Raw genomic sequence first — 26537 nt, 5'->3', positions numbered from 1 at the left:
GAGATGTTACATAATTAGTTAAATAATAAAGTATACCTGTGTGCAATCTAAGTGTCACATAATCTCAGTATATATACACCTGTTCTGAAAGGCCCCAGAGTCTGCAACACCACTAAGCAAGGGGCACCACCAAGCAAGCGGCAGCATGAAGAACAAAGGAGCTCTCCAAACAGTTCAGGGACAAAGTTGTGGAGAAGTACAGATTTTAGTTATAAAACAATATCAGAAACTTTGAACATCCCACGGAGCCCCATTAAAACCATTATAAAAAATGGAAAGAATATGCCACCACAACAAACCTGCCGAGAGAGGGCCACCCACCAATACTCACAGACCAGGCAATAAGGGCATTAATCAGAGAGGCATCATGTGGGAGGCTCCCCAAACATATGGGAGAAGGTACTCTGGTCAGATGAATCTAAAATTGAGCTATTTGGCCATCAAGGAAAACGCTATGTCTGGTGCAAACCCAACATCTCCCATCACCCCGAGAATACCATCCCCACAGTGAAGCATGGTGGTGGCAGCATCATGCTGTGGGGATGTTTTTCATTGGCAGGGACTGGAAAACTGGTCAGAACTGAAGGAATGATGGATGGAGCTAAATACAGGGAATTCTTGAGGGAAACCTGTTGCAGTCTTCCAGAGATTTGAGACTGGGACGGAGGTTCACCTTCCAGCAGAATAATGACCCTAAGCATACTGCCAAAGGGACACTTCAGTGGTTTAAGGGGAAACATTTAAATGTCTTGGAATGGCCTAGTCAAAGCCCAGACCTCAATCCAATTGAGAATCTGTGGTATGACTTAAAGATTGCTGTACACCAGCGGAACCCATACTTCTTGAAGGAGCTGGAGCAGTTTTGCCTTGAAGAATGGGCAAAAATCAAAGTGGCTAGATGTGCCAAGCATAAAGAGACATACCCCAAGAGACTTGCAGCTGTAATTACTGCAAAAAGTGGCTCTACAAAGTATTGACTTTGGGGGGGTGAATAGTTATGCACGCTAGTTAGGCAAGTTTTTTTTGTCTTATTTCTTGTTTGTTTCACCACAAAAAATATTTTGCATCTCAAAGTGATGGCATGTTGTGTAAATCGAATGATACAAACCCCCCCCAAAAAATATATATTTTAATTCCTGGTTGTAAGGCAACAAAATAGGAAAAATGCCAAGGGGGGTGAATACTTTCGCAAGCCACTGTAAGTTAGGCATTTGTGTATATTTATTTTTTATTTGGTAAAATAAAAAATAAAAAAATGGTTTTCACTTTGTCATTATGTGGTATTGTATTTAATCAATTTTTGAATAAGTTTGTAACGTAACCAAATGTGCAAAAAGTCAAGGGGTCTGAAAATGTTTTTAACCTTTATTTAACTACAGAACTTTATTTAACCTCAGTTAAGTACAAATTCTTGTTTACAAGGATGGTCTACCCCGGCCTACCCCGGCCAAACTTAGACGGCGTTGGGCCAATTGTGCACCGCCCTATGGGACTCCCAATCATAGCCGGATGTGATACAGCCTGGATTCAAACCAGTGACTGTAGTGATGCCTCTTGCACAGAGATACAGTGCCTTAGACCGCGCTAGTATTTGATTGCACAGCCATTTCCAAGATAACAAATGCTTCTTGTAGCCATCAATGACCTTGCTGCACCTTTCTACTTAGCCCACTCTGTCTTGTCCTTGCCCTTGCCTGAAACCTCCTGAAGGTGACAGAAATTAGTAGGCCTGATTAAAATATGCAAAACTAGGTAAGATGAGGTGAGAGAGAGAGGGAGGAAGAAGAGCAGCGATGGAGGGGGAGATGAGGTGAGAGATGGAGGAGATTGGAGATGAGACAAAGTGACAGTGGACATGGAGGGGAAGATGAGGTAAGAGAGAGGGAGGGAGAGCGGTGATGGAGGGGTAGATGAGGTAAGAGAGAGGGAGGGAGAGCAGTGATGGAGGGGGAGATGAGGTAAGAGAGAGGGAGGGAGAGCGGTGATGGAGGGATGAGATGAGGTAAGAGGGAGGGAGGGAGGGAGGGAGGGAGGGAGGGAGGGAGAGCGGTGATGGAGGGGGAGATGAGGTAAGAGAGAGCGGTGATGGAGAGATGAGGTAAGAGAGAGGGAGGGAGAGCGGTGATGGAGGGGGAGATGAGGTAAGAGAGAGGGAGGGAGGGAGAGCGGTGATGGAGGGGGAGATGAGGTAAGAGAGAGGGAGGGAGGGGGAGATGAGGTAAGAGAGAGGGAGGGAGGGAGGGAGGGAGGGAGGGAGGGAGGGAGGGAGGGAGAGCGGTGATGGAGGGGGAGATGAGGTAAGAGAGAGCGGTGATGGAGAGATGAGGTAAGAGAGAGGGAGGGAGAGCGGTGATGGAGGGGAGATGAGGTAAGAGAGAGGGAGGGAGAGCGGTGATGGAGGGGGAGATGAGGTAAGAGAGAGGGAGGGAGAGCAGTGATGGAGGGGGAGATGAGGTAAGAGAGAGGGAGGGAGAGCGGTGATGGAGGGGGAGATGAGGTAAGAGAGAGGGAGGGAGAGCGGTGATGATGGGGAGATGAGGTAAGAGAGAGGGAGGGAGAGTGGTGATGGAGGGGGAGATGAGGTAAGAGAGAGGGAGGGAGAGCGGTGATGGAGGGGAGATGAGGTGAGAAAGAGGGAGGGAGGGAGAGTGGTGATGGAGGGGAGATGAGGTAAGAGAGAGGAGGGAGAGCGGTGATGGAGGGGGAGATGAGGTAAGAGAGAGGGAGGGAGAGCGGTGATGGAGGGGGAGATGAGGTAAGAGAGAGGGAGGGAGAGCGGTAATGGAGGGGGAGATGAGGTAAGAGAGAGGGAGGGAGAGCGGTGATGAGGGGGAGATGAGGTAAGAGAGAGGGAGGGAGAGTGGTGATGGAGGGGGATATGAGGTAAGAGAGAGGGAGGGAGAGTGGTGATGAGGGGGAGATGAGGTAAGAGAGAGGGAGGGAGAGCGGTGATGAGGGGGAGATGAGGTAAGAGAGAGGGAGGGAGAGCGGTGATGGAGGGGGAGATGAGGTAAGAGAGAGGGAGGGAGAGCGGTTATGGAGGGGGAGATGAGGTAAGAGAGAGGGAGGGAGAGCGGTGATGAGGGGAGATGAGGTAAGACAGAGGGAGGGAGAGCGGTGATGGAGGGGGAGATGAGGTAAGAGAGAGGGAGGGAGAGCGGTGATGGAGGGGAGATGAGGTAAGAGAGAGGGAGGGAGAGCGGTGATGGAGGGGAGATGAGGTAAGAGAGAGGGAGGGAGGGAGGGAGGGAGGGAGGGAGGGAGGGAGGGAGGGAGGGAGGGAGGGAGGGAGGGAGGGAGGGAGGGAGGGAGGGTGGTGATGGAGGGGAGATGAGGTAAGAGAGAGCGGTGATGGAGAGATGAGGTAAGAGAGGGGAGGGAGAGCGGTGATGGAGGGGAGATGAGGTAAGAGAGAGAGGGGGAGGGAGAGCGGTGATGGAGGGAGATGAGGTAAGAGAGGGAGGGAGGGGGAGATGAGGTAAGAGAGAGAGAGAGAGGGAGGGAGGGAGGGAGGGAGGGAGGGAGGGAGGGAGGGAGGGAGAGCGGTGATGGAGGGGGAGATGAGGTAAGAGAGAGCGGTGATGGAGAGATGAGGTAAGAGAGAGGGAGGGAGAGCGGTGATGGAGGGGGAGATGAGGTAAGAGAGAGGGAGGGAGGGAGAGCGGTGATGGAGGGGGAGATGAGGTAAGAGAGAGGGAGGGAGGGGAGATGAGGTAAGAGAGAGAGAGGAGAGCGGTGATGGAGGGGAGATGAGGTAAGAGAGAGGGAGGGAGGGAGAGCGGTGATGGAGGGGGAGATGAGGTAAGAGAGAGGGAGGGAGGGAGAGCGGTGATGGAGGGGGAGATGAGGTAAGAGAGAGGGAGGGAGAGCGGTGATGGAGGGGGAGATGAGGTAAGAGAGAGGGAGGGAGAGTGGTGATGGAGGGGGAGATGAGGTAAGAGAGAGGGGAGGGAGAGCGGTGATGAGGGGAGATGAGGTAAGAGAGAGGGAGGGAGAGTGGTGATGGAGGGGGAGATGAGGTAAGAGAGAGGGAGGGAGAGTGGTGATGAGGGGGAGATGAGGTAAGAGAGAGGGAGGGAGAGCGGTTATGGAGGGGGAGATGAGGTAAGAGAGAGGGGAGGGAGAGCGGTTATGGAGGGGGAGATGAGGTAAGAGAGAGGGAGGGAGAGCGGTTATGGAGGGGGAGATGAGGTAAGAGAGAGGGAGGGAGAGCGGTTATGGAGGGGGAGATGAGGTAAGAGAGAGGGAGGGAGAGCGGTGATGGAGGGGGAGATGAGGTGAGAGAGAGGGAGGGAGAGTGGTGATGAGGGGGAGATGAGGTAAGAGAGGGGAGGGAGAGCGGTTATGGAGGGGGAGATGAGGTAAGAGAGAGGGAGGGAGAGCGGTTATGGAGGGGAGATGAGGTAAGAGAGAGGGAGGGAGAGCGGTTATGGAGGGGGAGATGAGGTAAGAGAGAGGGAGGGAGAGCGGTTATGGAGGGGGAGATGAGGTAAGAGAGAGGGAGGGAGAGCGGTGATGGAGGGGAGATGAGGTGAGAGAGAGGAGGGAGAGCGGTTATGGAGGGGGAGATGAGGTAAGAGAGAGGGAGGGAGAGCGGTGATGAGGGGGAGATGAGGTAAGAGAGAGGGAGGGAGAGCGGTGATGGAGGGGGAGATGAGGTAAGAGAGAGGGAGGGAGAGCGGTTATGGAGGGGGAGATGAGGTAAGAGAGAGGGAGGAGAGCGGTTATGGAGGGGGAGATGAGGTAAGAGAGAGGGAGGGAGCGGTGATGGAGGGGGAGATGAGGTGAGAGAGAGGGAGGGAGAGCTGTTATGGAGGGGGAGATGAGGTGAGAAAGAGGGAGGGAGAGCGGTTATGGAGGGGGAGATGAGGTGAGAAAGAGGGAGGGAGGGGGAGTGGTAATGAGGGGGAGATGAGGTGAGAGAGAGGGGAGGGAGGGAGGGAGAGTGGTGATGAGGGGGAGATGAGGTGAGAAAGAGGGAGGGAGAGTGGTGATGAGGGGGAGATGAGGTGAGAGAGAGGGAGGAGAGCGGTGATGAGGGGGAGATGAGGTGAGAAAGAGGGAGGGAGGGAGAGTGGTGATGAGGGGGAGATGAGGTGAGAGAGAGGGAGGGAGGAGAGCGGTGATGAGGGGGAGATGAGGTGAGAGAGAGGGAGGGAGGGAAGGAGAGCGGTGATGAGGGGGAGATGAGGTGAGAAAAGAGGGAGGAAGGGGGAGTGGTGATGAGGGGGAGATGAGGTGAGAGAGAGGGAGGGAGAGTGGTGATGAGGGGGAGATGAGGTGAGAAAGAGGGAGGGAGGGGGAGTGGTGATGAGGGGGAGATGAGGTGAGAGAGAGGGAGGAAAGGAGAGCGGTGATGAGGGGGAGATGAGGTGAGAGAGAGGGGAGGAGAGCGGTGATGAGGTGAGAGAGAGGGAGGAAGGAGAGCGGTGATGAGGGGGAGATGAGATGAGAGAGAGGGAGGAGAGCGGTGATGAGGGGGAGATGAGGTGAGAGAGAGGGGAGGGAAGGAGAGCGGTGAGAGAGGGGGAGATGAGGTGAGAGAGAGGGAGGGAGGGAGAGTGGTGATAAGGGGGAGATGAGGTGAGAGAGAGGGAGGAGAGCGGTGATGAGGGGGAGATGAGGTGAGAAAGAGGGAGGGAGGGAGAGTGGTGATGGAGGGGGAGATGAGGTAAGAGATAGGGAGGGAGGGAGAGCGGTGATGGAGGGGGAGATGAGGTAAGAGAGAGGGAGGGAGAGCGGTGATGGAGGGGGAGATGAGGTAAGAGAGAGGGAGGGAGAGCGGTGATGGAGGGGGAGATGAGGTAAGAGAGAGGGAGGGAGAGCGGTGATGGAGGGGGAGATGAGGTGAGAGAGAGGGAGGGAGAGCGGTTATGGAGGGGGAGATGAGGTGAGAAAGAGGGAGGGAGGGGGAGTGGTAATGAGGGGGAGATGAGGTGAGAGAGGGGGAGGGAGGGAGGGAGGGAGGGAGGGAGAGTGGTGATGAGGGGGAGATGAGGTGAGAAAGAGGAGGGAGAGTGGTGATGAGGGGGAGATGAGGTGAGAGAGAGGGAGGAGAGCGGTGATGAGGGGGAGATGAGGTGAGAAAGAGGGAGGGAGGGAGAGTGGTGATGAGGGGGAGATGAGGTGAGAGAGAGGGAGGGAGGAGAGCGGTGATGGGGGAGATGAGGTGAGAGAGAGGGAGGGAGGGAAGGAGAGCGGTGATGAGGGGGAGATGAGGTGAGAAAGAGGGAGGAAGGGGGAGTGGTGATGAGGGGGAGATGAGGTGAGAGAGAGGGAGGGAGAGTGGTGATGAGGGGGAGATGAGGTGAGAAAGAGGGAGGGAGGGGGAGTGGTGATGAGGTGAGAGAGAGGGAGGAGAGCGGTGATGAGGGGGAGATGAGGTGAGAAAGAGGGAGGGAGGGAGGAGTGGTGATGAGGGGGAGATGAGGTGAGAGAGAGGGAGGGAAGGAGAGCGGTGATGAGGGGGAGATGAGGTGAGAGAGAGGGGAGGAGAGCGGTGATGAGGGGGAGATGAGGTGAGAGAGAGGGAGGGAAGGAGAGCGGTGAGAGAGGGGGAGATGAGGTGAGAGAGAGGGAGGGAAGGAGAGTGGTGATGAGGGGGAGATGAGGTGAGAGAGAGGGAGGAGAGCGGTGATGAGGGGGAGATGAGGTGAGAAAGAGAGAGGGAGGAGAGTGGTGATGAGGGGGAGATGAGGTGAGAGAGAGGGAGGAGAGCGGTGATGAGGGGAGATGAGGTGAGAGAGGGAGGGAAGGAGAGCGGTGATGAGGGGGAGATGAGGTGAGAGAGAGGGAGGAAAGGAGAGTGGTGATGAGGGGGAGATGAGGTGAGAGAGAGGGAGGAGAGCGGTGATGAGGTGAGAAAGAGGGAGGGAAGGAGAGCGGTGATGAGGGGGAGATGAGGGAGGGGGAGAGCGGTGAGAGATGGGGAGATGAGGTGAGAGAGAGGGAGGGAGGGAGAGTGGTGATGAGGTGAGAGAGAGGGAGGAGAGCGGTGATGAGGGGGAGATGAGGTGAGAAAAACGGAGGGAGGGAGAGTGGTGATGAGGGGGAGATGAGGTGAGAGAGGGAGGAGAGCGGTGATGAGTGGGAGATGAGGTGAGAGAGAGGAAAGGAGAGCGGTGATGAGGGGGAGATGAGGTGAGAGAGAGGGAGGAAAGGAGAGCGGTGATGAGGGGGAGATGAGGTGAGAGAGAGGGAGGAGAGCGGTGATGAGGTGAGAGAGAGGGAGGGAAGGAGAGCGGTGATGAGGGGGAGATGACGTGAGAGAGAGGGAGGAGAGCGGTGATGAGGGGGAGATGAGGTGAGAGAGAGGGAGGGAAGGAGAGCGGTGAGAGAGGGGGAGATGAGGTGAGAGAGAGGGAGGGAGGGAGAGTGGTGATCAGGGGAGATGAGGTGAGAGAGAGGGAGGAGAGCGGTGATGAGGGGGAGATGAGGTGAGAGAGAGGGAGGAGAGCGGTGATGAGGGGGAGGTGAGAGAGAGGGAGGGAGAGCGGTGATGAGGGGGAGATGAGGTGAGAGGGAGGGAAGGAGAGCGGTGATGAGGGGGAGATGAGGTGAGAGAGAGGGAGGGAAGGAGAGCGGTGATGAGGGGGAGATGAGGTAAGAGAGAGGGAGGGAGAGCGGTGATGGAGGGGGAGATGAGGTGAGAGAGAGAGAGGGAGGAGAACAGAGATGAGACAGAGTGAGAGCAGACATGGAGGGGAAGATGAGAGAGAAATACATATATTTAGAGAGAGTTGAGATGATTTCCTCCAGGAAGCTTATCCGTTACCATTACACACAACTCACACTGTATGTTTATGAAGTCAACACAGCTGCTCAGGAGATAACATTTATTTTATTTTGTATTTTACCTTTATTTAACTAGGCAAGTCAGTTAAGAACAAATTCTTATTTTCAATGACGGCCTAGGAACAGTGGGTTAACTGCCTGTTCAGGGGCAGAACGACAGATTTGTACCTTGTCAGCTCGGGGGTTTGAACTTGCAACCTTCCGGTTACTAGTCCAACTCTCTAACCACTAGAGAGTGGATCCCACTACTCATTTTTTTGTGTGCAAGGCATATGTATGGTGTAAGGTAAGTGAGTATATGTGTGTTCTGCAGGCAGGAATTTAAACTGTGTTAAACTCTATCCAGAGTGGTTACGTCACAGGTCTTATCTCCCTGCAGCAGTGTTTGTTCTGCCATTCCCTGACGACACCTCATATTTACACACACACACACACACACACACACACACACACACACACACACACACACACACACACACACACACGCGCCTTAATCAATCACACCACTGTAAACACCATCAATCTGCTTCCATTGATTCAAGTGTCTATCCGCCTTGTCATTTCCTTCCAGTCCTCAGAGGGCACAGCATCTGTTGCTCTTTATTTCTCCATGGTAATATATTGATCACCTGAGGCAAGGTGGGTAGACATTCAGCAGACAGTGCATTCACAGAGGACTAGAGGTAGGCACCACCTCCACTGTGTAGAACACCGCCACCTAGTGTCTACCATACCCATATCACAACTGACTGACAACCAGAGAGAAGAAGAGCATAGTCCTGTAGCAGGAGCAACGAGGGGGGACAGGTAAACAGGTTCATGTACTTGGGTACTTTGGAAGGAATTGAAAAGGAATGCAAGAGACTGAACAAAACTATAAAATGCAACATGTAAAGCATTGGTCCCCAAAGTTCCCAGAAATGTTCCATACACACAAAATGAGTTTACATTCCTGTTAGTGAGCATTTCTCCTTTGCCAAGATAAACCATCCGCCTGACAGGTGTAGCATTTAGCTAAAACCGCAATAATATCTGCTATATGTGAATATGTGAAGGTGACCCATAACATTCAATTTGATTTAGTGCATTCAGAAAGTCACAAAGATAACTGAACTGAATGACTATCTTCCCATAGCGCTCACTTCTGTCACCATAAAGTGCTTTGAGAGGCAAGTTAAGGATCATATCACCTCCACCTTACCTGACACCCTAAACACACTTGAATTTGATTACCGCCCCAATAGATCCACAGACGATGCAATCACCATCACACTGCACACTGCCCTATCCCATCTGGACCAGAGGAATACCTATGTAAGAATGCTGTTCATTGACAATAGCTCAGCCTTCAACACCACAGTACCCTCCAAACTCATCATCAAGCTCGGGCCCTGGGTCTGTACCCCGCCCTGTGCAACTGGGTCCTGGACTTCCTGACGGGCCGCCCCCAGGTGGTGAAGGTAGGAAACAACACCTCAACACTGGGGCTCCACAAGGGTGTGTGCTCAGCCCCCTCCTGTACTCCTGTGTTCACCCATGACTGCGTGGCCAGAAAACACAACCATAGTAGGTCTGATTAGCAACAATGACGAGACAGCTTACAGAGAGGAGGTGAGGGGCCTGGCAGAGTGGTGCCAGGAAAATAACCTCTCCCCACAACGTCAACAAAACCAAGGAGCTGATCATGGACTTCAGGAAAAAGCAGAGGGAGCACCCCCCTATCCACATTGACGGGACAGCAGTGGAGAAGGTGGAAAGCTTCAAGTTCCTCGGCGTACACATCACTGACGATCTGAAATGGCACAGAGTGTGGTGAAGAAAGCGCAACAGCGCCTCTTCAACCTCCGGAGGCTGAAGAAATTTGGCTTGGCCCCATCTTTACAGATGCCCAATTGAGAGCATCCTGTTGGGCTGTATCACCGCCTGTTACGGTACCTGCACTGCCCGCTACCGTAGGGCTATCCAATGGGTGGTGGGGTCTGCCCAATGCATCACCGGGGACACAATACAGCTATAACAATTTACATTAAAATACTTAATACTTAGTTGTTGACATATCAATTACAAGCATTATAGACAGCATACATGGTTAATATAGACAGTATACAAGGTTAATATAGACAGTATACATGGTTAATATAGACAGTATACAAGGTTAATATAGACAGTATACATGGTTAATATAGACAGCATACATGGTTAATATAGACAGTATACATGGTTAATATAGACAGTATACATGGTTAATATAGACAGTTTACATGGTTAATATAGACAGTATACATGGTTAATATAGACAGTATACATGGTTAATATAGACAGTATACATGGGTAATATAGACAGCATACATGGGTAATATAGACAGTATACATGGTTAATATAGACAGTATACATGGTTAATATAGACAGTATACATGGTTAATATAGACAGTATACATGGTTAATATAGACAGCATACATGGTTAATATAGACAGCATACATGGTTAATATTTGCCATTTACCTCTGCTAGATCACATTTATCAATAAAAGCGCTGTTAGTTTTTTGGGATAAATTTAGATTTTTTTACAAACAAAAATCTATTATAATCAAGACATGGGTGGAAAAAATCAAGTCTAGTCTTGAACAAATATAAATGAAGGTGGTTTTCATCACTATTGGTGTTAACTGCTTTGAAATGAACAAATTGGAAGGACACATTTTACATACAGTATTTTATGGAAAGGATAAATGAGCCCCATTGAACAAAAATGAAGACCGGTCTACACACCACATGAGGGACAGGGTTTTATTGAGTGTGTGTTGCAAATGTATTTCTTGCACTTGATCCATGTGTACTGTGTCTTCCTGTCCATCTTGGGTCCACACACATCGCAACGCTTCTTCTTGTTGCTACCGGCTGCAGTCTAGAATGATGAAAGCACTTAGTTCACACATTTTACTAACATCTCACTCACTCACATATATAGTTACAGCTGGCCAGGATAGAAGAGTCAGACACACACACATGCAACAATTTCAGTCACACTTACACTCCGGTATTGGAGTTGTTGGTTCTGTGGGTCGGGCGGATGGGGCACCAGCATCCTTCTCCTGAATACTCCTCACGATGGCAGCAGTAGCTGGGGTCCTTGGGGTATGTTGCTGCCTCTGGATTTGAGGTCTTACCAGTGCCTTGCCCAGCTCCATAGAGAAAGAGTCGTCTCCTCTGGAGCTTCCCTCTGTTCCAATCTGGGTTCAAAGCAAAGTCAAAAAGTTATCGCATGTGATGTTGTGGCCACTTAGTCCTTGTGTCATGTTCAGGACAACCCGCATCGTTGGTTCTTCTCCCTGTATACACTTTCAAGTTCCACGCATATGATGAAGCAGCAACCCAGATCTTTATTCCATATTTTACGGGTTTGGACGGTATGTACTGCCTGAAGGGGTAGAAGACCCTAAATGGCATAAGCTGCTCATCTACAGTAACGTTGGGCCCAGGGTTGTAAAACAGGAGAAGGCGGTCCACCCACTTGTTCCACACTAACCTGATCGCAGCTAAATTGTCTCTCTACACTGACCTGATCGCAGCTAGCTTGTCTCTCTACACTGACCTGATCGCAGCTAGCTTGTCTCTCTACACTGACCTGATTGCAGCTAGCTTGTCTCTCTGCACTGACCTGATCGCAGCTAGCTTGTCTCTCTGCACTGACCTGATCGCAGCTAGCTTGTCTCTCTGCACTGACCTGATCGTAGCTAGCTTGTCTCTCTACACTGACCTGATTGCAGCTAGCTTGTCTCTCTACACTGACCTGATTGCAGCTAGCTTGTTTCTCTGCACTGACCTGATCGCAGCTAGCTTGTCTCTCTGCACTGACCTGATTGCAGCTAGCTTGTCTCTCTACACTGACCTGATCGCAGCTAGCTTGTTTATCTGCACTGACCTGATCGCAGCTAGCTTGTCTCTCTGCACTGACCTGATCGCAGCTAGCTTGTCTCTCTGCACTGACCTGATTGCAGCTAGCTTGACTCTCTGCACTGACCTGATTGCAGCTAGCTTGACTCTCTGCACTGACCTGATTGCAGCTAGCTTGACTCTCTGCCGCCGAGCTGGTCTAGTGTCTCGGTTATTGATAATCCTGGAAATAATGTGGAAGTTTTCCAGAGACATTGTTACACAGAAAAGTTCTCTGCCAGTGTCTGCATCCCACAGGGATTCTGTGGATTCCCATTGGATCTGAAAACACAAGCAAGGAGAAGAACCCCAAAGTATGCCTGTAAATGAGTTTGGTCCATCTCCTTCCAACTCTCTCCAAAAATCACACCTTCCCTCCAAATGAGTGCAGTTCAGAATGATTTTCTGGATGATGAACAGTTCAAAAGAAGGCTTTATGTCCTGAAAAAGAGTAACCACCATCTGTGTTGGCCCTGGTTACATCCTTATCACATTGGACAGCCATGCAGGGTGGCTCATTCCTTGGGCAAGAAGACGATTCAATTTCATTTGTTTTTATATCCATGTTTATCCTCCTGCAGGCTGCTGATGAGCTGGTTGCTGACGGGCTGGTCCTGGGGCTGGCTGCTGACGGGCTGGTCCTGGGGCTGGCTGCTGACGGGCTGGTCCTGGCTGCTGACTGGCTGGTCCTGGGGCTGGCTGCTGACTGGCTGGTCCTGGGGCTGGCTGAGGGTCAATCTCATCCTCTTTTTCCAACTCACTGTCAGACTCTGAATTGATAGACACATGATCCTCATATTTGGAAAATATGCTCCTTCCACACTAGCTTCTCTCTCTGCTAAAAATATTCCTAAAGCACTCTGAGCAGAGATTATTTTTGACATACTGATAGAAATGTGAAGAACACAGCAAGTTTGGAAGCATACTATGTACAGGGTCAGTTCCAATACCATATTTACAATGTGCAGGGATTCTGGAGCGATGGAGGTAGACATGTACACTACCGTTCAAAAGTTTGGGGTCACTTAGAAATGTCCTTGTTTTTGAAAGAAAAGTTATTTTTTTGGTCCATTAAAATAACATCAAATTGATCAGAAATACAGTGTAGGCATTGTTAATGTTGTAAATGACTATTGTAGCTGGAAACAGACGTTTTTTAATGGAATATCTACATGGGTGTACAGAGGCCCATTATCAGAAACCATCAGGGTAGTGCACTCATCCCATCCAACCACAAGGTTCAAGCCCCCCTCCTTTAGGCCTTCATTTAAAGTTATCCTTTCTCAATCTCACTGTATGTCTGCAGGACACTACTTGAGAGAAGGGAAATAGTGTAGCTCCCATAGAGCTAAAATCTCATCCTACACTGAACAAAAATATAAACAACATGCAACAATTTCAGTCAATTGAAATATACACATTAGGTCCTAATCTATGGATTTCACATGACTGGGAATACAGATATGCATCTTTTTGTCACAGAGACCTTAAAAAAAAAGGTAGGGGCATGGATCAGAAAACCAGTCAGTATCTGGTGTGACCACCATTTACCTCATGCAGCCCGACACAACTCCTTCGCTGGAGTTGATCAGGTGGTTGATTGTGGCCTGTTGAGCCACTCAACGGATGTGCGAAGTTGCTGGATATTAGGGGGAACTGGAACACGCTGTCATACACATTGATCCAGAGCATCCAAAACATGCTCAATGGGTGACGTATGGTGAGTATGCAGGCCATGCAAGAACAGGGACATTTTCAGCTCCCAGGAATTCTTTACAGATCCTTGCGACATGGAGCTGTGAATTATCATGCTGAAACATGAGGTGAAGGCGGATCTCGTCACGGTATCTCTGTGCATTGCCATCAACAAAATACAACTGTGTCCATAGTAACCACCCCATTGGGCACACCGTTCACAATGCTGACATCAGCAAACCGCTCGCCCACACAACGCCATACACGCTGTCTGCCATCTGGCCGGTAAAGTTGAAACCGGGATTAATCCGTGAAGAGCTCACTTCTCCAGTGTGCCAGTCGCCATCGAAGGTGAGCATATGCCAACTGCAGTCAAGTCAAGACCCTGGTGAGGACAACCATGCAGATGAGCTTCCCTGAGATGGTTTCTGACAGTTTGTGCAGAAATTCTTCAGTTGTGCAAACCCACAGTTTCATCAGCTGTCCGGGTGGCTGGTCTCAGACGATCTCGCAGGTTAAGTAGCCGGATGTGTAGGTCCTGGGCTGCCGTGGTTACACGTGGTCTGCGGTTGTGAGGCTGGTTGGACGTACTGCCAAATTCTCAAAAATGACATTGGCTTATGTTGGAGAAATTAACATTAAATTATCTGGCAACAGCTCAGGTGGACATTCCTGCAGTCAGCATGCTAATTGCACACTGCCTCAAAACTTAAGGCATCTATGGAATTGTGTTGTGTGACAAAACTGCACATTTTAGAGTGGCCTGTTATTGTCCCCAACGCAAGGTGCACCTGTGTAATGGTCATGCTGTTTAATCAGCTTCTTGATATGCCACACCAGTCAGGTGGATGGATTATCTTGGCAAAGGAGAAATGCTCACTAACAAGAATGTAATCAAATGTGTGCCTAAAATATTAGAGAAATATGATTTTGGTGCACATGGAACATTTCTGGGATCTTTTATTTCAGCTCATGAAACCAACATGTTGAATTTATATGTTTGTTCAGTGTAGTTCTGTGGTAGCCCCAGTGTGTTCTGCTGAGTAGGCTGAAGGATAAGAGATAGGCCTGCCTAAGGCCAGGATGTTGACCATAACCATAACAGAGAATGAAAAATGGCCTATAATGAATAGGAATGTTTTGCAATGATGTTGTCTTGATGTTACCTCCTCAGTAAATAGATTTAAAATGCATTAGACCTTCTATCCATCTGATCAATACACTGGGCGCAGGCAGACATCTAGCCACCTTTAATTTTCTGAAAATGTCAAGTGTCTATCTGCAGCCAGACAACAGCAGCACAACAATCGATAGCCAGATAAAACACCAGGCACAGTAGACTCCAGCCTCCTCCTTTTAACTACATAACTGGCAGTTCTGTCCCGGTGGACTCAAGACAGCGGAGATAATTTACAGAGATAATTTACCGGGAGCCATTTCTGAATTATCACACGGCTGCTTTGAGATACCGCCACTGCCACGAACAAGAGCCCATTACCCAGTGATCCACTCAGCTATTTAACTCCTCTGTTGGACCTTATCTCCTTAACATTTGTGTGTGTGTGTCCATCTCAGGTGTGGTCTAGAGAGCCAGACTCCCTTATAGCGCGTAGTCCTGAATACTGATACTCCGGCTGCTATTCAGCAGATAGGGAGGGATAGTGGTGGTGGGGGAGAGAAGCAGCAAGACAGGATGGGAAAGGGAGGAGACAAAGAGGGAGAACAATGATAGAGGCAGTGTAGTGACCACAATGATCCCAGTTGACAGCAGAATGGAGAGACAGATGGAAAGAGAGAGGAGCAGTCAGTTTATGAGCTGGACATTTTGGGCCCCTCTCTCTGATCGTCTGTTACCCCCCTCATTGAGATGAATTAGTCTGGCATTGGGAAGCAATGGTGGCAGCATCAGACCAACACACTGTAGTAACTATACCAGACCTTACAGTGACTCAGCTTGGCAATGAAGGGGACTAGTTAGGAAGAGTTTAACCCAAAACTAAAGTCTCCAGGCCACCAAAGTGGTCTTGAATCTAACGGAGGTATGAAAACTGAAGATTTTAAAGTGAACCATTCAGATGTTACGACACAAATCTTTCAAGGTTACCATTCAACACCCTGGGGCTTAAAACTAAGTACATGAAGTTGGAGTGAAGAACATCAAGCAGGCATTTTCCTCATTAATTTGAAGGACATTTTGTTTTTCAATCTTTATTATTTACAATAAATCAGAGATAATAAAACAGTTAATTGGTTTGTATAATTGTCTCCATCTTTATCTGATGAAGCGAAAAGCTAATTTATTTCCGAATTCAATGTTTATCAGTTCAGGAGCACATTTACCTAAATGTGGAAGTGTTGTTTATCTGTCTCCAGTCTTCTTCAGTATGACACACCAGTTCCCCTGGTCGTGGTAGCTTCTCTGTATGGCCACCCCTCTAACCCTGACACACAGCTCCTCTAGCTCCCCCTTCTGGAACACATGGTAGTAGCGGTGAAACACTGGGCTGGGAGCGGGGGCCTGGGCTTCAGTGGGGGGGTCTAAAGTATTTTTGGAGCCTTGTTCCCCCTGCTCATCCCCTCCCCTCCCCTGGTTACACCCTCCTCTCACTCCACCCTTGAGGTGCCAGGGCACCAGGAGGTCCTGGGAGTTGAAGGCAGTGCGGTTGGTGTGAATGCTCAGTTTTGCTGGACTCTCTGTCTCACGGTGGACCTTGGTGCAGTCTGTGGCTATGCCTGAAAAATCCTGTGCTGTGTTGTGGGCGTCTGTGGTATTGCCTGAAAAGTCCTGTGCTGTGTTGTGGGCGTCTATGGTATTGCCTGTAAGACTCTTTGACTCCTGGTTGTTGTGGTCCGTGGAGTCGCCTGTAGGACCCTGTTGTCTGGTCTCTTTGAGATATTTGGACTTCTGCTTGTTATATTCCTGTTCCACAGCCCACACATAGATCAGCGCCCGTCCTCCAGGCCTCAGCAGTCGAACAAGTTCCTCAACCACAGCCTGCCTCCGCTTCTACACACACAAACACAGAACTCAAACTACTACACTCGATTAAACATGAAATAAGATATGTTTTAGTTCATGACCACTGACAGCTTGATAATGAAATAATCTCAATGTGAAATACAGAAATCATTAAATCAAGTTGAATTAAATCACTAAAAGGAAAGCATCTGTGTCGGTGTGTGTGTGACCTGTGTGGAGAGGTGGTGTATGACCTGTGTGGAGAGGTGGTGTATGACCTGTGTGGAGAGGTGGTGTATGACCTGTGTGGAGAGGTGGTGTATGACCTGTGTGGAGAGGTGGTGTATGACCTGTGTGGAGAGGTGGTGTATGACCTGTGTGGAGAGGTGGTGTATGACCTGTGTGGAGAGGTGGTGTATGACCTGTGTGGAGAGGTGGTGTGTGACCTGTGTGGAGAGGTGGTGTGTGACCTGTGTGGAGAGGTGGTGTGTGACCTGTGTGGAGAGGTGGTGTATGACCTGTGTGGAGAGGTGGTGTATGACCTGTGTGGAGAGGTGGTGTATGACCTGTGTGGAGAGGTGGTGTATGACCGCAATAGAGATGCAGGCATCACAGGTGTCACTGCGTAGAGGTACATTGAGGGCATCTGACACAAAGGCCTGGAAGCCTCTTTCAGAGCAGATCTGGACCAGAGCACTGCTACGGTCACAGCCCACCTACACACAGGAAGAACATACAAACACACACAACTTTATTAATCCATATAGCCCATACGCCGCAGAAGTTAGCCTACTGTTTAGAGTGTTGGGCTAGTAACCAAAAGGTTGCTAGATCGAATCCCCGAGCTGACAAGGTAAAAATCTGTCGTTCTGCACCTGAACAAGGCAGTTAACCCACTGTTCCTAGGCCGTCATTGTAAATAAGAATTTGTTCTTAACTGACTTGCCTAGTTAAATCAAATAAAAAATAACACACATGCAACACTTGCATTTTAATCTAAACTTCCTGATTAGTAATTACTCCTTTTCCACAGTGTTCTGATGAAATAGTGAGAGGAATGAACACAACTGATTATAAACCTCCTATATGACCCCAGCAAACCCCATTACTGGCCTGCCTTATCGAGAGAATCATTCACTTTCACATCCTCATCAAAGTCACCCAACTTATACCGCATAATGAAAATGATAGCCAGACTAGCCATCCGCAACAAGTCACAGCAGAGTAGGTGAGGAGAGAGCGAGGGAAATTGATAGCAGTAATAATCTTTTGAATAAAACTCTTGTTCAGGGGAGAAATGTAATTAAGCTTCATGAGATATTTTGTTTTATCCTGCGCGCACACGCCACGAAATACACACTCACTCTTACACAGAGACAGACACACAAAGGTCAACATTTGCATTCAATTCAAAGTAGTGAAGTTATCACTATTAGAATGGCTGAGGGGGGAGTAGAGTCTCTGCAGGTATCCTAATCCATTTTCACAAAAGTAGAGTAGCATTCACAAGGCTTCGCTATGCCGGGAACATCGTGTAGAGACTGTTTTGGAGTCTTTGAAAGCCTATATGGTATATCTAAAGCATAGTCTGAGTACCAAGATAAAGGAAAAAGTTGTGTTTTATACAAATAATAAATGTTTACAAAAATAGTGTAGCGTTTATAACTGTCTATTTTCTTCATCAGGCTTCACACAGCTGAGACGTGTAAAAGTCAGAACACATGTAGGATAGGCTAATGGAAGAGCGAGAACAGAACAGTAGAGTCAATAAACAGGACACTCTCTTCCATTGATAGTGTTTAAAGATGGAAGTATTTATAAATGACCCTCACAGACCCCCCTTACCGCAATCACATCCGGGTTGACGCCCAGGTACTTTCCATTCCCACAGCCCACATCGGCGAGAATGCTTCCTGGTTCTAGGGAAGACAGGAAGTGACACACGCGTGGCCAGGGAGAGTGTCGAGTGCTGCTGAAGTGACAAGCGATCTCCTCGTACACGCGGTGCACAAACTCCGCCTCCAGACGGCAGGCGTCAGTCTGGCTGCGAGGGAGGAAGGGGGGCGAGGGAGGGGCAGGAGGCTGCTGGCTGTCACAGGCCGAGGGGTAACCTGCACAGAAGAGAGACCGGGACAAACAGGTCAGCACAGGTAAAGGTACAAACAGAGACACATCAATCCCATCTGCTTTGAACAAATAAAAGAGCTCACCACAGTCACATGGTGTGCGGCGCACCTTACGGAAGGTGAGAGAGGTCCTGGTGCCCCTCCTACTTAGGGTGAGGTTACTATGGTTACTGAGGTCAGAGGTCACTGCAGCAGGGGATTTTGGGTCACAGGCTGGCACCACATCAAACTTCCTGGGGGTTATCCTGGAAAACCACAGAAAACACTCATTTAGCTGGAAAGTTCCCCCAAATGTTGGCTTCCTTACTCTGTCAGTCAATAATCAAGGTAAGGACATCAATCCATGCTTTTGGTTTAGTGTCCATGGTACTGTTTACACATACTAACATTTTAGCATTTGTGGCACAAATCCTACTCAAGAAATGTGTTCGTTGTTAGCATTTTTCACACATAATGTTCACATCCTCCATAAGTGACTGTTGAGCTTCATAATAGATTTGAGATACTCTGGATGTTTTGAACCCGAAGCCTGGATTGCTGTCATACACCATTAACAGTCTAGGGACAGGTAAGGAAACCAATGTCATTTTGTAATTTGGTTGAACTGTCCCTACACCCACTAGTCTCACCCTCTTCCTTTACCCCCACTCTCTCCCTCTCCATCTCTCTCTTACCAGTGGGTCCATAGGTATCAGCTCTCTCTCCCTCCCAATCTCTCTCTTACCCGTGTGTCCATAGGTATCAGCTCTCTCTCCCTCCCCATCTCTCTCTTACCCGTGTGTCCATAGGTATCAGCTCTCTCTCCCTCTCCATCTCTCTCTTACCTGTGTGTCCATAGGTATCAGCTCTCTCTCCCTCCCCATCTCTCTTACCTGTGTGTCCACAGGTATCAGCTCTCTCTCCCTCCCCATCTCTCTCTTACCTGTGTGTCCATAGGTATCAGCTCTCTCTCCCTCCCCATCTCTCTCTTACCCGTGTGTCCATAGGTATCAGCTCTCTCTCCCTCCCCATCTCTCTCTTACCAGTGGGTCCATAGGTATCAGCTCTCTCTCCCTCCCCATCTCTCTCTTACCTGTGTGTCCATAGGTATCAGCTCTCTCTCCCTCCCCATCTCTCTCTTACCTGTGTGTCCATAGGTATCAGCTCTCTCTCCCTCCCCATCTCTCTCTTACCCGTGTGTCCATAGGTATCAGCTCTCTCTCCCTCCCCATCTCTCTCTTACCCGTGTGTCCATAGGTATCAGCTCTCTCTCCCTCCCCATCTCTCTCTTACCCGTGTGTCCATAGGTATCAGCTCTCTCTCCCTCCCCATCTCTCTCTTACCTGTGTGTCCACAGGTATCAGCTCTCTCTCCCTCCCCATCTCTCTCTTACCTGTGTGTCCATAGGAATCAGCTCTCTCTCCCTCCCCATCTCTCTCTTACCCGTGTGTCCATAGGTATCAGCTCTCTCTCCCTCCCCATCTCTCTTACCTGTGTGTCCACAGGTATCAGCTCTCTCCCCATCTCTCTTACCTGTGTGTCCACAGGTATCAGCTCTCTCTCCCTCCCCATCTCTCTCTTACCTGTGTGCCCATAGGTATCTGCTCTCTCTCCATCTCTCTGTTACCCATGGGTCCATAGGTATCAGCTCTCTCTCCCTCCCCATCTCTCTCTCTTACCCATGGGTCCATAGGTATCAGCTCTCTCTCCCTCCCCATCTCTCTCTTACCTGTGTGTCCATAGGTATCAGCTCTCTCTCCCTCCCCATCTCTCTCTCTTACCCGTGTGTCCATAGGTATCAGCTCTCTCTCCCTCCCCATCTCTCTCTTACCTGTGTGTCCATAGGTATCAGCTCTCTCTCCATCTCTCTGTTACCCATGGGTCCATAGGTATCAGCTCTCTCTCCCTCCCCATCTCTCTCTCTTACCCGTGTGTCCATAGGTATCTGCTCTCTCTCCATCTCTCTCTGTTACCCATGGGTCCATAGGTATCAGCTCTCTCTCCCTCCCCATCTCTCTCTCTTACCCGTGTGTCCATAGGTATCTGCTCTCTCTCCATCTCTCTCTGTTACCCATGGGTCCATAGGTATCAGCTCTCTCTCCCTCCCCATCTCTCTCTCTTACCCATGGGTCCATAGGTATCAGCTCTCTCTCCCTCCCCATCTCTCTCTCTTACCCGTGTGTCCATAGGTATCAGCTCTCTCTCCCTCCCCATCTCTCTCTCTTACCCATGTGTCCATAGGTATCAGCTCTCTCTCCCTCCCCATCTCTCTCTCTTACCCGTGTGTCCATAGGTATCAGCTCTCTCTCCCTCCCCATCTCTCTCTCTTACCCGTGGGTCCATAGGTATCAGCTCTCTCTCCCTCCCCATCTCTCTCTCTTACCCATGGGTCCATAGGTATCAGCTCTCTCTCCCTCCCCATCTCTCTCTCTTACCCGTGGGTCCATAGGTATCAGCTCTCTCTCCCTCCCCATCTCTCTCTCTTACCCATGGGTCCATAGGTATCAGCTCTCTCTCCCTCCCCATCTCTCTCTCTTACCCATGGGTCCATAGGTATCAGCTCTCTCTCCCTCCCCATCTCTCTCTCTTACCCGTGTGTCCATAGGTATCAGCTCTCTCCCCATCTCTCTCTCTTACCCGTGTGTCCACAGGTATCAGCTCTCTCTCCCTCCCCATCTCTCTCTTACCTGTGTGCCCATAGGTATCTGCTCTCTCTCCATCTCTCTGTTACCCATGGGTCCATAGGTATCAGCTCTCTCTCCCTCCCCATCTCTCTCTCTTACCCGTGTGTCCATAGGTATCTGCTCTCTCCCTTCATCACCAGGAGACTGCGCCGTGGCAACACTACGGCAACCGAGCGGCCTTCAGGATGACGAAAATCCATCACCGTCTGCAATGAGAGATAAATGGAACGAGAGGGAGACAGAGAGATGGAGAGAGAGTGACAGGATATAATGGAATTTCAGAACCGGTGTGTTACAAACCAGGAACAGATCACAACATTCACCTCCATGAAATCACAGGCCTTAGTGATATCTACATGCTCATACACACACGATCTGGGCTCTCTTCCTCCTCTCAGATCATCTGGGGAGTATCACCCCATCAACAAAACCACTCAGCTGTGACCAAATCAATCCAGAACCAGACAGCTTCTCTATGCTACAACCCCCAGCAATTATTCACACACACAAACACACACAATGTTTAGTGATTCAGTACCTTTTCCTGACAACTTCCTGTTAAATGATTACTGCAGAGGAAACAAAGATATCATCCAGTAGGTCTAACCTGTCAATCCAGATAACCTACTGCACTACAACGTCAGAAATATTAACACATACCTACATGTACATACTACCTCTGTACCGGCACCCCCCTGTTTATACTGTTCTTTGTCACTGCTCCTCTTTAATTACTTGTTACTTTTATCCAGATTTTTTGAAACTGCACTGTTGGTTAGGGGCTCGTATGTAAGCATTTCACCAATATGACTAATAAAATGTGATTTGAGTAGAAGCCTAACTATCGCTTACAGCGGCCTATTCATTTCTACTGAACAAAGACGTTGCCAACCACTCAAAACTGTCAACTAGTACATTACAACTTACAAAACAGAGACGTCCCTCCATCACAGACATATTACAGTATCAAACGCTCACTCAACACTGCCTACCACAGCTTCAGAGACAAGGATATGTTTTATAATATACCAAATTAACTATCCGTCAAGGCTGTCAACTTCTCTCCTATCAGTCTGGGCATAAAACTTCCCTTCACATGGAGAAGTTCCTTATCATTCTGTCAGACACGCAGCACGGTACTCTGTCTGTAATTGATCTTGTGTTGTAAGAGAGGCCGTTGCTAAGGAGCAGAGGAACAGAGGTTTTGATTTATTTAACCAGGCAAGTCAGTTAAGAACTAATTCTCATTTAAGGCCTAGGAACAGTGGGTTAACTGCCTTGTTCATGGGCAGAATGACAGATGTTTACCTTCTCAGCTCGGGGATTCGATCTAGCAACCTTTCGGTTACTGGCCCAACCCTCTAACCACTAGGCTACATGCCTCCCCAAAAAGATGAAGTGTCGCATCCTCTAACCCTGTCGTATCTAAAGCAGCCTCCCTGTCAGCCTGTCACAGGAACATCTGCCCCCTCCTGTCAACCAGTCATTTACTGACAGTGTCTGCCTTGTAGCTGTGACAGGGAACAACTTCACACAGATATGGAATCTCTTCCTCCTTCCAACATCTGTCTTTGCATTTCTTTCATTAATTCACCAAAAAGAAGCAGTCTTCAAAGACACGCATCATTAACTCAGTCTATGAGACGGAACTCTCCACTCTAGTTTGTGTGTGTGTGTGTGTCTTGCGGGATCCTAAGTAGCATTGTGAGGGCCTCTCCAGCGAAGAAAGGTCTTAAACATAACTAACCCTCCATTAGACTGCAAAACCTTAACACACACACACACACACGTGCAAACTCACACTTCCCCACCCTCCATCCTTTAATTAGGATGCCACAGTAACACGCTCACAAAAACTCTGAAAAGCTTTCTCCACTGCCTTGAGAGAGAGACGGAGAGAAAGGGTGGGGGACAGAGTATAGACTTAATGTTCTGTGACGACATTAAAACAGATTGAAGATATACCTTAGCCCCCAGGCTTAGGGAGAGGATGAGGTCTTCAAAGGCAGAGTGAGTGTCCACATGAGGAGGAATACCTAACAGCAACACAAATAAACCATAAGCTCAATGGTATGCCTTTAAACACCAGCACTATTAACATGAGTTATCCAAACATCAACCAGTACAAAGGTCTATAAATTCCCTCTGAATAACTGACACAAGGATTGTGTTCATTTCCAGTTCCACACACTTCACAGTCTGATTCTACAGCAGCATTGATTCTACCTTCATTGTCCTCTGCCTTCTGACTGCAGAGCACGCTGCCCCTGTGTGGTCAAGGAGGGTACTACAGCTGCTGGATGAGATTAGACTCACCTTGTCCAGACTGGTACTGGTTCACAGTCAGCTGGTCTGGCATGACTTCTGTGTGTCTGTCCCTCACACACCTCTCCAGCACAGGGACACACACCTGGGGAAGACCTGGGAACAAGACCACAAACATCAATTTATAGCAAGGGAACCACTGAATATATTCCATACACAAACACCATACAATATGATGATGGTCATAGGGACTGACAAGACACACATACCTCCAGGTAACGGTTTGTCTTTGTCCACGTTGTTGTTGTCATAGCGAAACTCGTAACCAAAATGCTTCACTCTCCTGTGCTTCAGGACTTTCTGCACTGGAAGACAAACAACAATTATCAGCCAGTGACTGAAACCTGCACAGGCACTGACAGTTGGTTGATTGGTTGTTTGGGGACCTACATGGTGAATATGTAACATCCAGTCTGGATGTTTTTGTTGTCATTTAGCAGATGAGCTTATCCAAAGAGACTTATATGATCAATTAGGGTTAAGTGCCTTGCTCAAGGGCACAGACAGATTTTTCACCTAGTCGACTCAAACCAGCGACCTTTTGGTTACAGGCCCAACACTCTTAACTGCTAGGCTACCTGCTGTGTGACAGTGCTTCATTCTGGAAATGGTCCTCAAGTCCTATACAAGCCAGAATGTTGAATAAAATGTATATTTGAACTTACTATGCCAATTGGCCATGGTATTAGTCCTTCAGCTGCTCTAAATTTGAGACAAAATATCTACAGGAAAGTATTGTTTGCCTTTTTAGAGCACCGGTACTGAAGTTGACGTTTCTATTCCCTGGCACAGGCGCAAAACCATGTAAACACCCGGAAGACTTTGGTTAGTATGCATGGTTTGCATCTGTGTCACGTGCCTCCAGTCATGAGCAAACATCTGTTTTAATTGCCACACACATAGACCCGTGTTTTGAAGTTGGTTGAATAATACTTTCCTGTGGATATTTTGTCTCAAATTTCAACCAGCTGAGGGACCAACACCACAGACAAATGGCAGAGTAAGTTTAAATATGATATTTTTCAACATTAGTGACAGATAAGGGACGTTTAGGATCGTTCTATATAAATGTGTGTGCGTTGTCCACATAACTTGTAGTCGTCGCCACATTCTGTCACTAGTCGATTGGTTGACTGATTGATCAGAAGGAATAACACATATTTAAAATATCTGAACAGGGCCCATGTGTTGTGTCTGTGAAGGAGTGGTTTAAATCCGACTGCCCACCAGTGACATCCTCATCGTGGGACGTCCAGTCTATAGCATCCAGCAGGAGAGCCTCTTCCTCTGGAGACACAAACTCCTCAACCAGCACCAACCCTGGGGGGAGGTCCACACACCCCCACAACTCACTGTCCACTGCAAGGAGACAGACACAAACACAAGTTACTACAGGGAGCATAACACACACACACCATTTTTTTTTCTTCTTCAGATCTGACTGAGTCAACTATGGTGACCCCCACACACACCTATTTACCTGTGTTGACATAGCTCAGGTACAGTGTGACAATCTGGTCCCCACGCTGCAGCTGTCGTCCGTTGAGGGCGTGTCCTCTCTGGGCGCTGACCTCTGACCTGTAGGTCACTAGGGCGTAGGGTTTGTGTGGGGGCATAACCAGGATTTCCACCTCGCCGACCTCTCCCAGCACGTCCTGGAGCTGCTCACGGCTCACACCGTTACCTAGCCCACCATTAGCCACCACCAGGCTCTGCAGAGAAACATCAATGTAGCTGCATTAAAGTCCTAGACCGTGTCTGTTATTTTCTCAAATAGCTACCTAGTCACATTGCACAGTATATAGCTATTGTATTCGTGTTCAGTCTACTTTATAAACGTACAGATGTGTTCTTGCTGTCAAGCAGCTAGCTACAGGTGCTAGCTTCAGTAGCTAACACGTAAACTAGCTTACTCTCCCCGCAAAACAAAGACTGCCGGTATTACCTTGGTGGGCTGTGATACTGTGCTTAAACCCTCATGTTTCAGTAAAGTATGACTGGCTTTGATTTGTTTTCGGAGAAGTTTCTTCTCCTCTTTACTTCTCCTGACAGCTTTCACGTTTTCACAGCAGGACTCCATGGTGTAACTACTAAATAAGTCCCCACTGCTACACAGACCTGAGAAATGCTTCCGGAATTACGTAAAATACATATCCAGGCGTTGTTGTAATATCTGGAATGCGTCAGCAAAACCTAGGCAAGAGGAATGCGCCTCATACAGTCGTGTTCCCCTAATCAGACTTTGCGAATGCATGCTAGATCATACAACCCCTGGATAGGTATTTTGCGGATCAGGTAAACACGTCACATGCTACAGCGAGCTGGTGCTAGTCTTGCTAACACCAGTCTCACTCTAAATTCTTGATTTGTGTATAGTCATGTGGGTAGCCTGTCAACCAGGGTATAATCTGTTGCTAGACTGCACAGTTGATGACATTGCACACAATCATTGGTTGATGCATGCAACGCCTGAGCAAGGGAACCAATCATAGGAATATGACGCCTAACTGCCCAGTGGATGACGTCACACGGAACCATTGGTTTTGTTTTCTATTCCCAGCGTGATTGGTCCCTGAGCCCATAGGAGATGATTTTGAAATGTAAAGACCTTCCATTTTCTAATCTGTAAGAACGCAAAAGGGCTGAAACGCTTTGGTGTTACTTTTATCATCTTCCACTGTCCTCAAAGAGTTGATGAATTTTCACTTCAGTTTGCTCCTCAATTCATTCACCTGGAAGAGCATGATAACGCCAGTGTTCCCTTCACATTATTTCAATGATTTATTTGTTTGATTTAAATTGATGCACTTACATTAAAGTTATTATTGGTACCAGGTCTACTGACTCAGATTGGACTCCAGCTACTTGCATGTGTTTGATTTGTGAAGGATAGTGAACTGGGCATGGTGAATCCGTCTTACCTAAGCCTTAATGTTGGGTTTGCAGGCGACTGCCGATTGACTGATCTTCAACGATCCTTGCGTCTTAATTAAATAACTTACTCGTTATTATTTGTAGATCAGTCATTCTGTCTCAATTT

General features: G+C 48.7%; 1 protein-coding gene and 1 pseudogene across 2 annotated transcripts; both read right to left on the bottom strand.

Moving 5' to 3' along the window:
- LOC135575069 (CWF19-like protein 2) overlaps positions 1 to 10881 on the bottom strand; it is a 33449-nt pseudogene extending 22568 nt beyond the window's left edge.
- A 4720-nt stretch (positions 10882 to 15601) lies between these two features.
- alkbh8 (alkB homolog 8, tRNA methyltransferase) lies at positions 15602 to 25863 on the bottom strand. Of its 2 annotated transcripts, none has more exons than XM_065000510.1 (11): positions 25443 to 25863; positions 24978 to 25209; positions 24725 to 24856; positions 23707 to 23802; positions 23489 to 23593; positions 23138 to 23208; positions 21272 to 21378; positions 18594 to 18754; positions 18229 to 18494; positions 16614 to 17099; positions 15602 to 16431 (listed from the first exon to the last, which is right to left on the bottom strand). In XM_065000510.1, the coding sequence occupies exons 1-11, from the start codon at positions 25575 to 25577 to the stop codon at positions 15784 to 15786; spliced, it is 2439 nt and encodes an 812-aa protein (XP_064856582.1). In that variant the 5' UTR covers positions 25578 to 25863; the 3' UTR covers positions 15602 to 15783. The 2 variants fall into 2 exon arrangements, with proteins under 2 accessions (XP_064856582.1, XP_029510239.2); XM_029654379.2 differs by having other exon boundaries at positions 16950 to 17099; positions 25443 to 25859.
- Positions 25864 to 26537: the final 674 nt, after the last annotated feature.

Source organism: Oncorhynchus nerka, linkage group LG14 (genome assembly GCF_034236695.1).
Source record: "Oncorhynchus nerka isolate Pitt River linkage group LG14, Oner_Uvic_2.0, whole genome shotgun sequence".
NCBI lineage: Eukaryota > Metazoa > Chordata > Actinopteri > Salmoniformes > Salmonidae > Oncorhynchus > Oncorhynchus nerka.
This window is presented reverse-complemented; position numbering and strand designations above follow the sequence as displayed.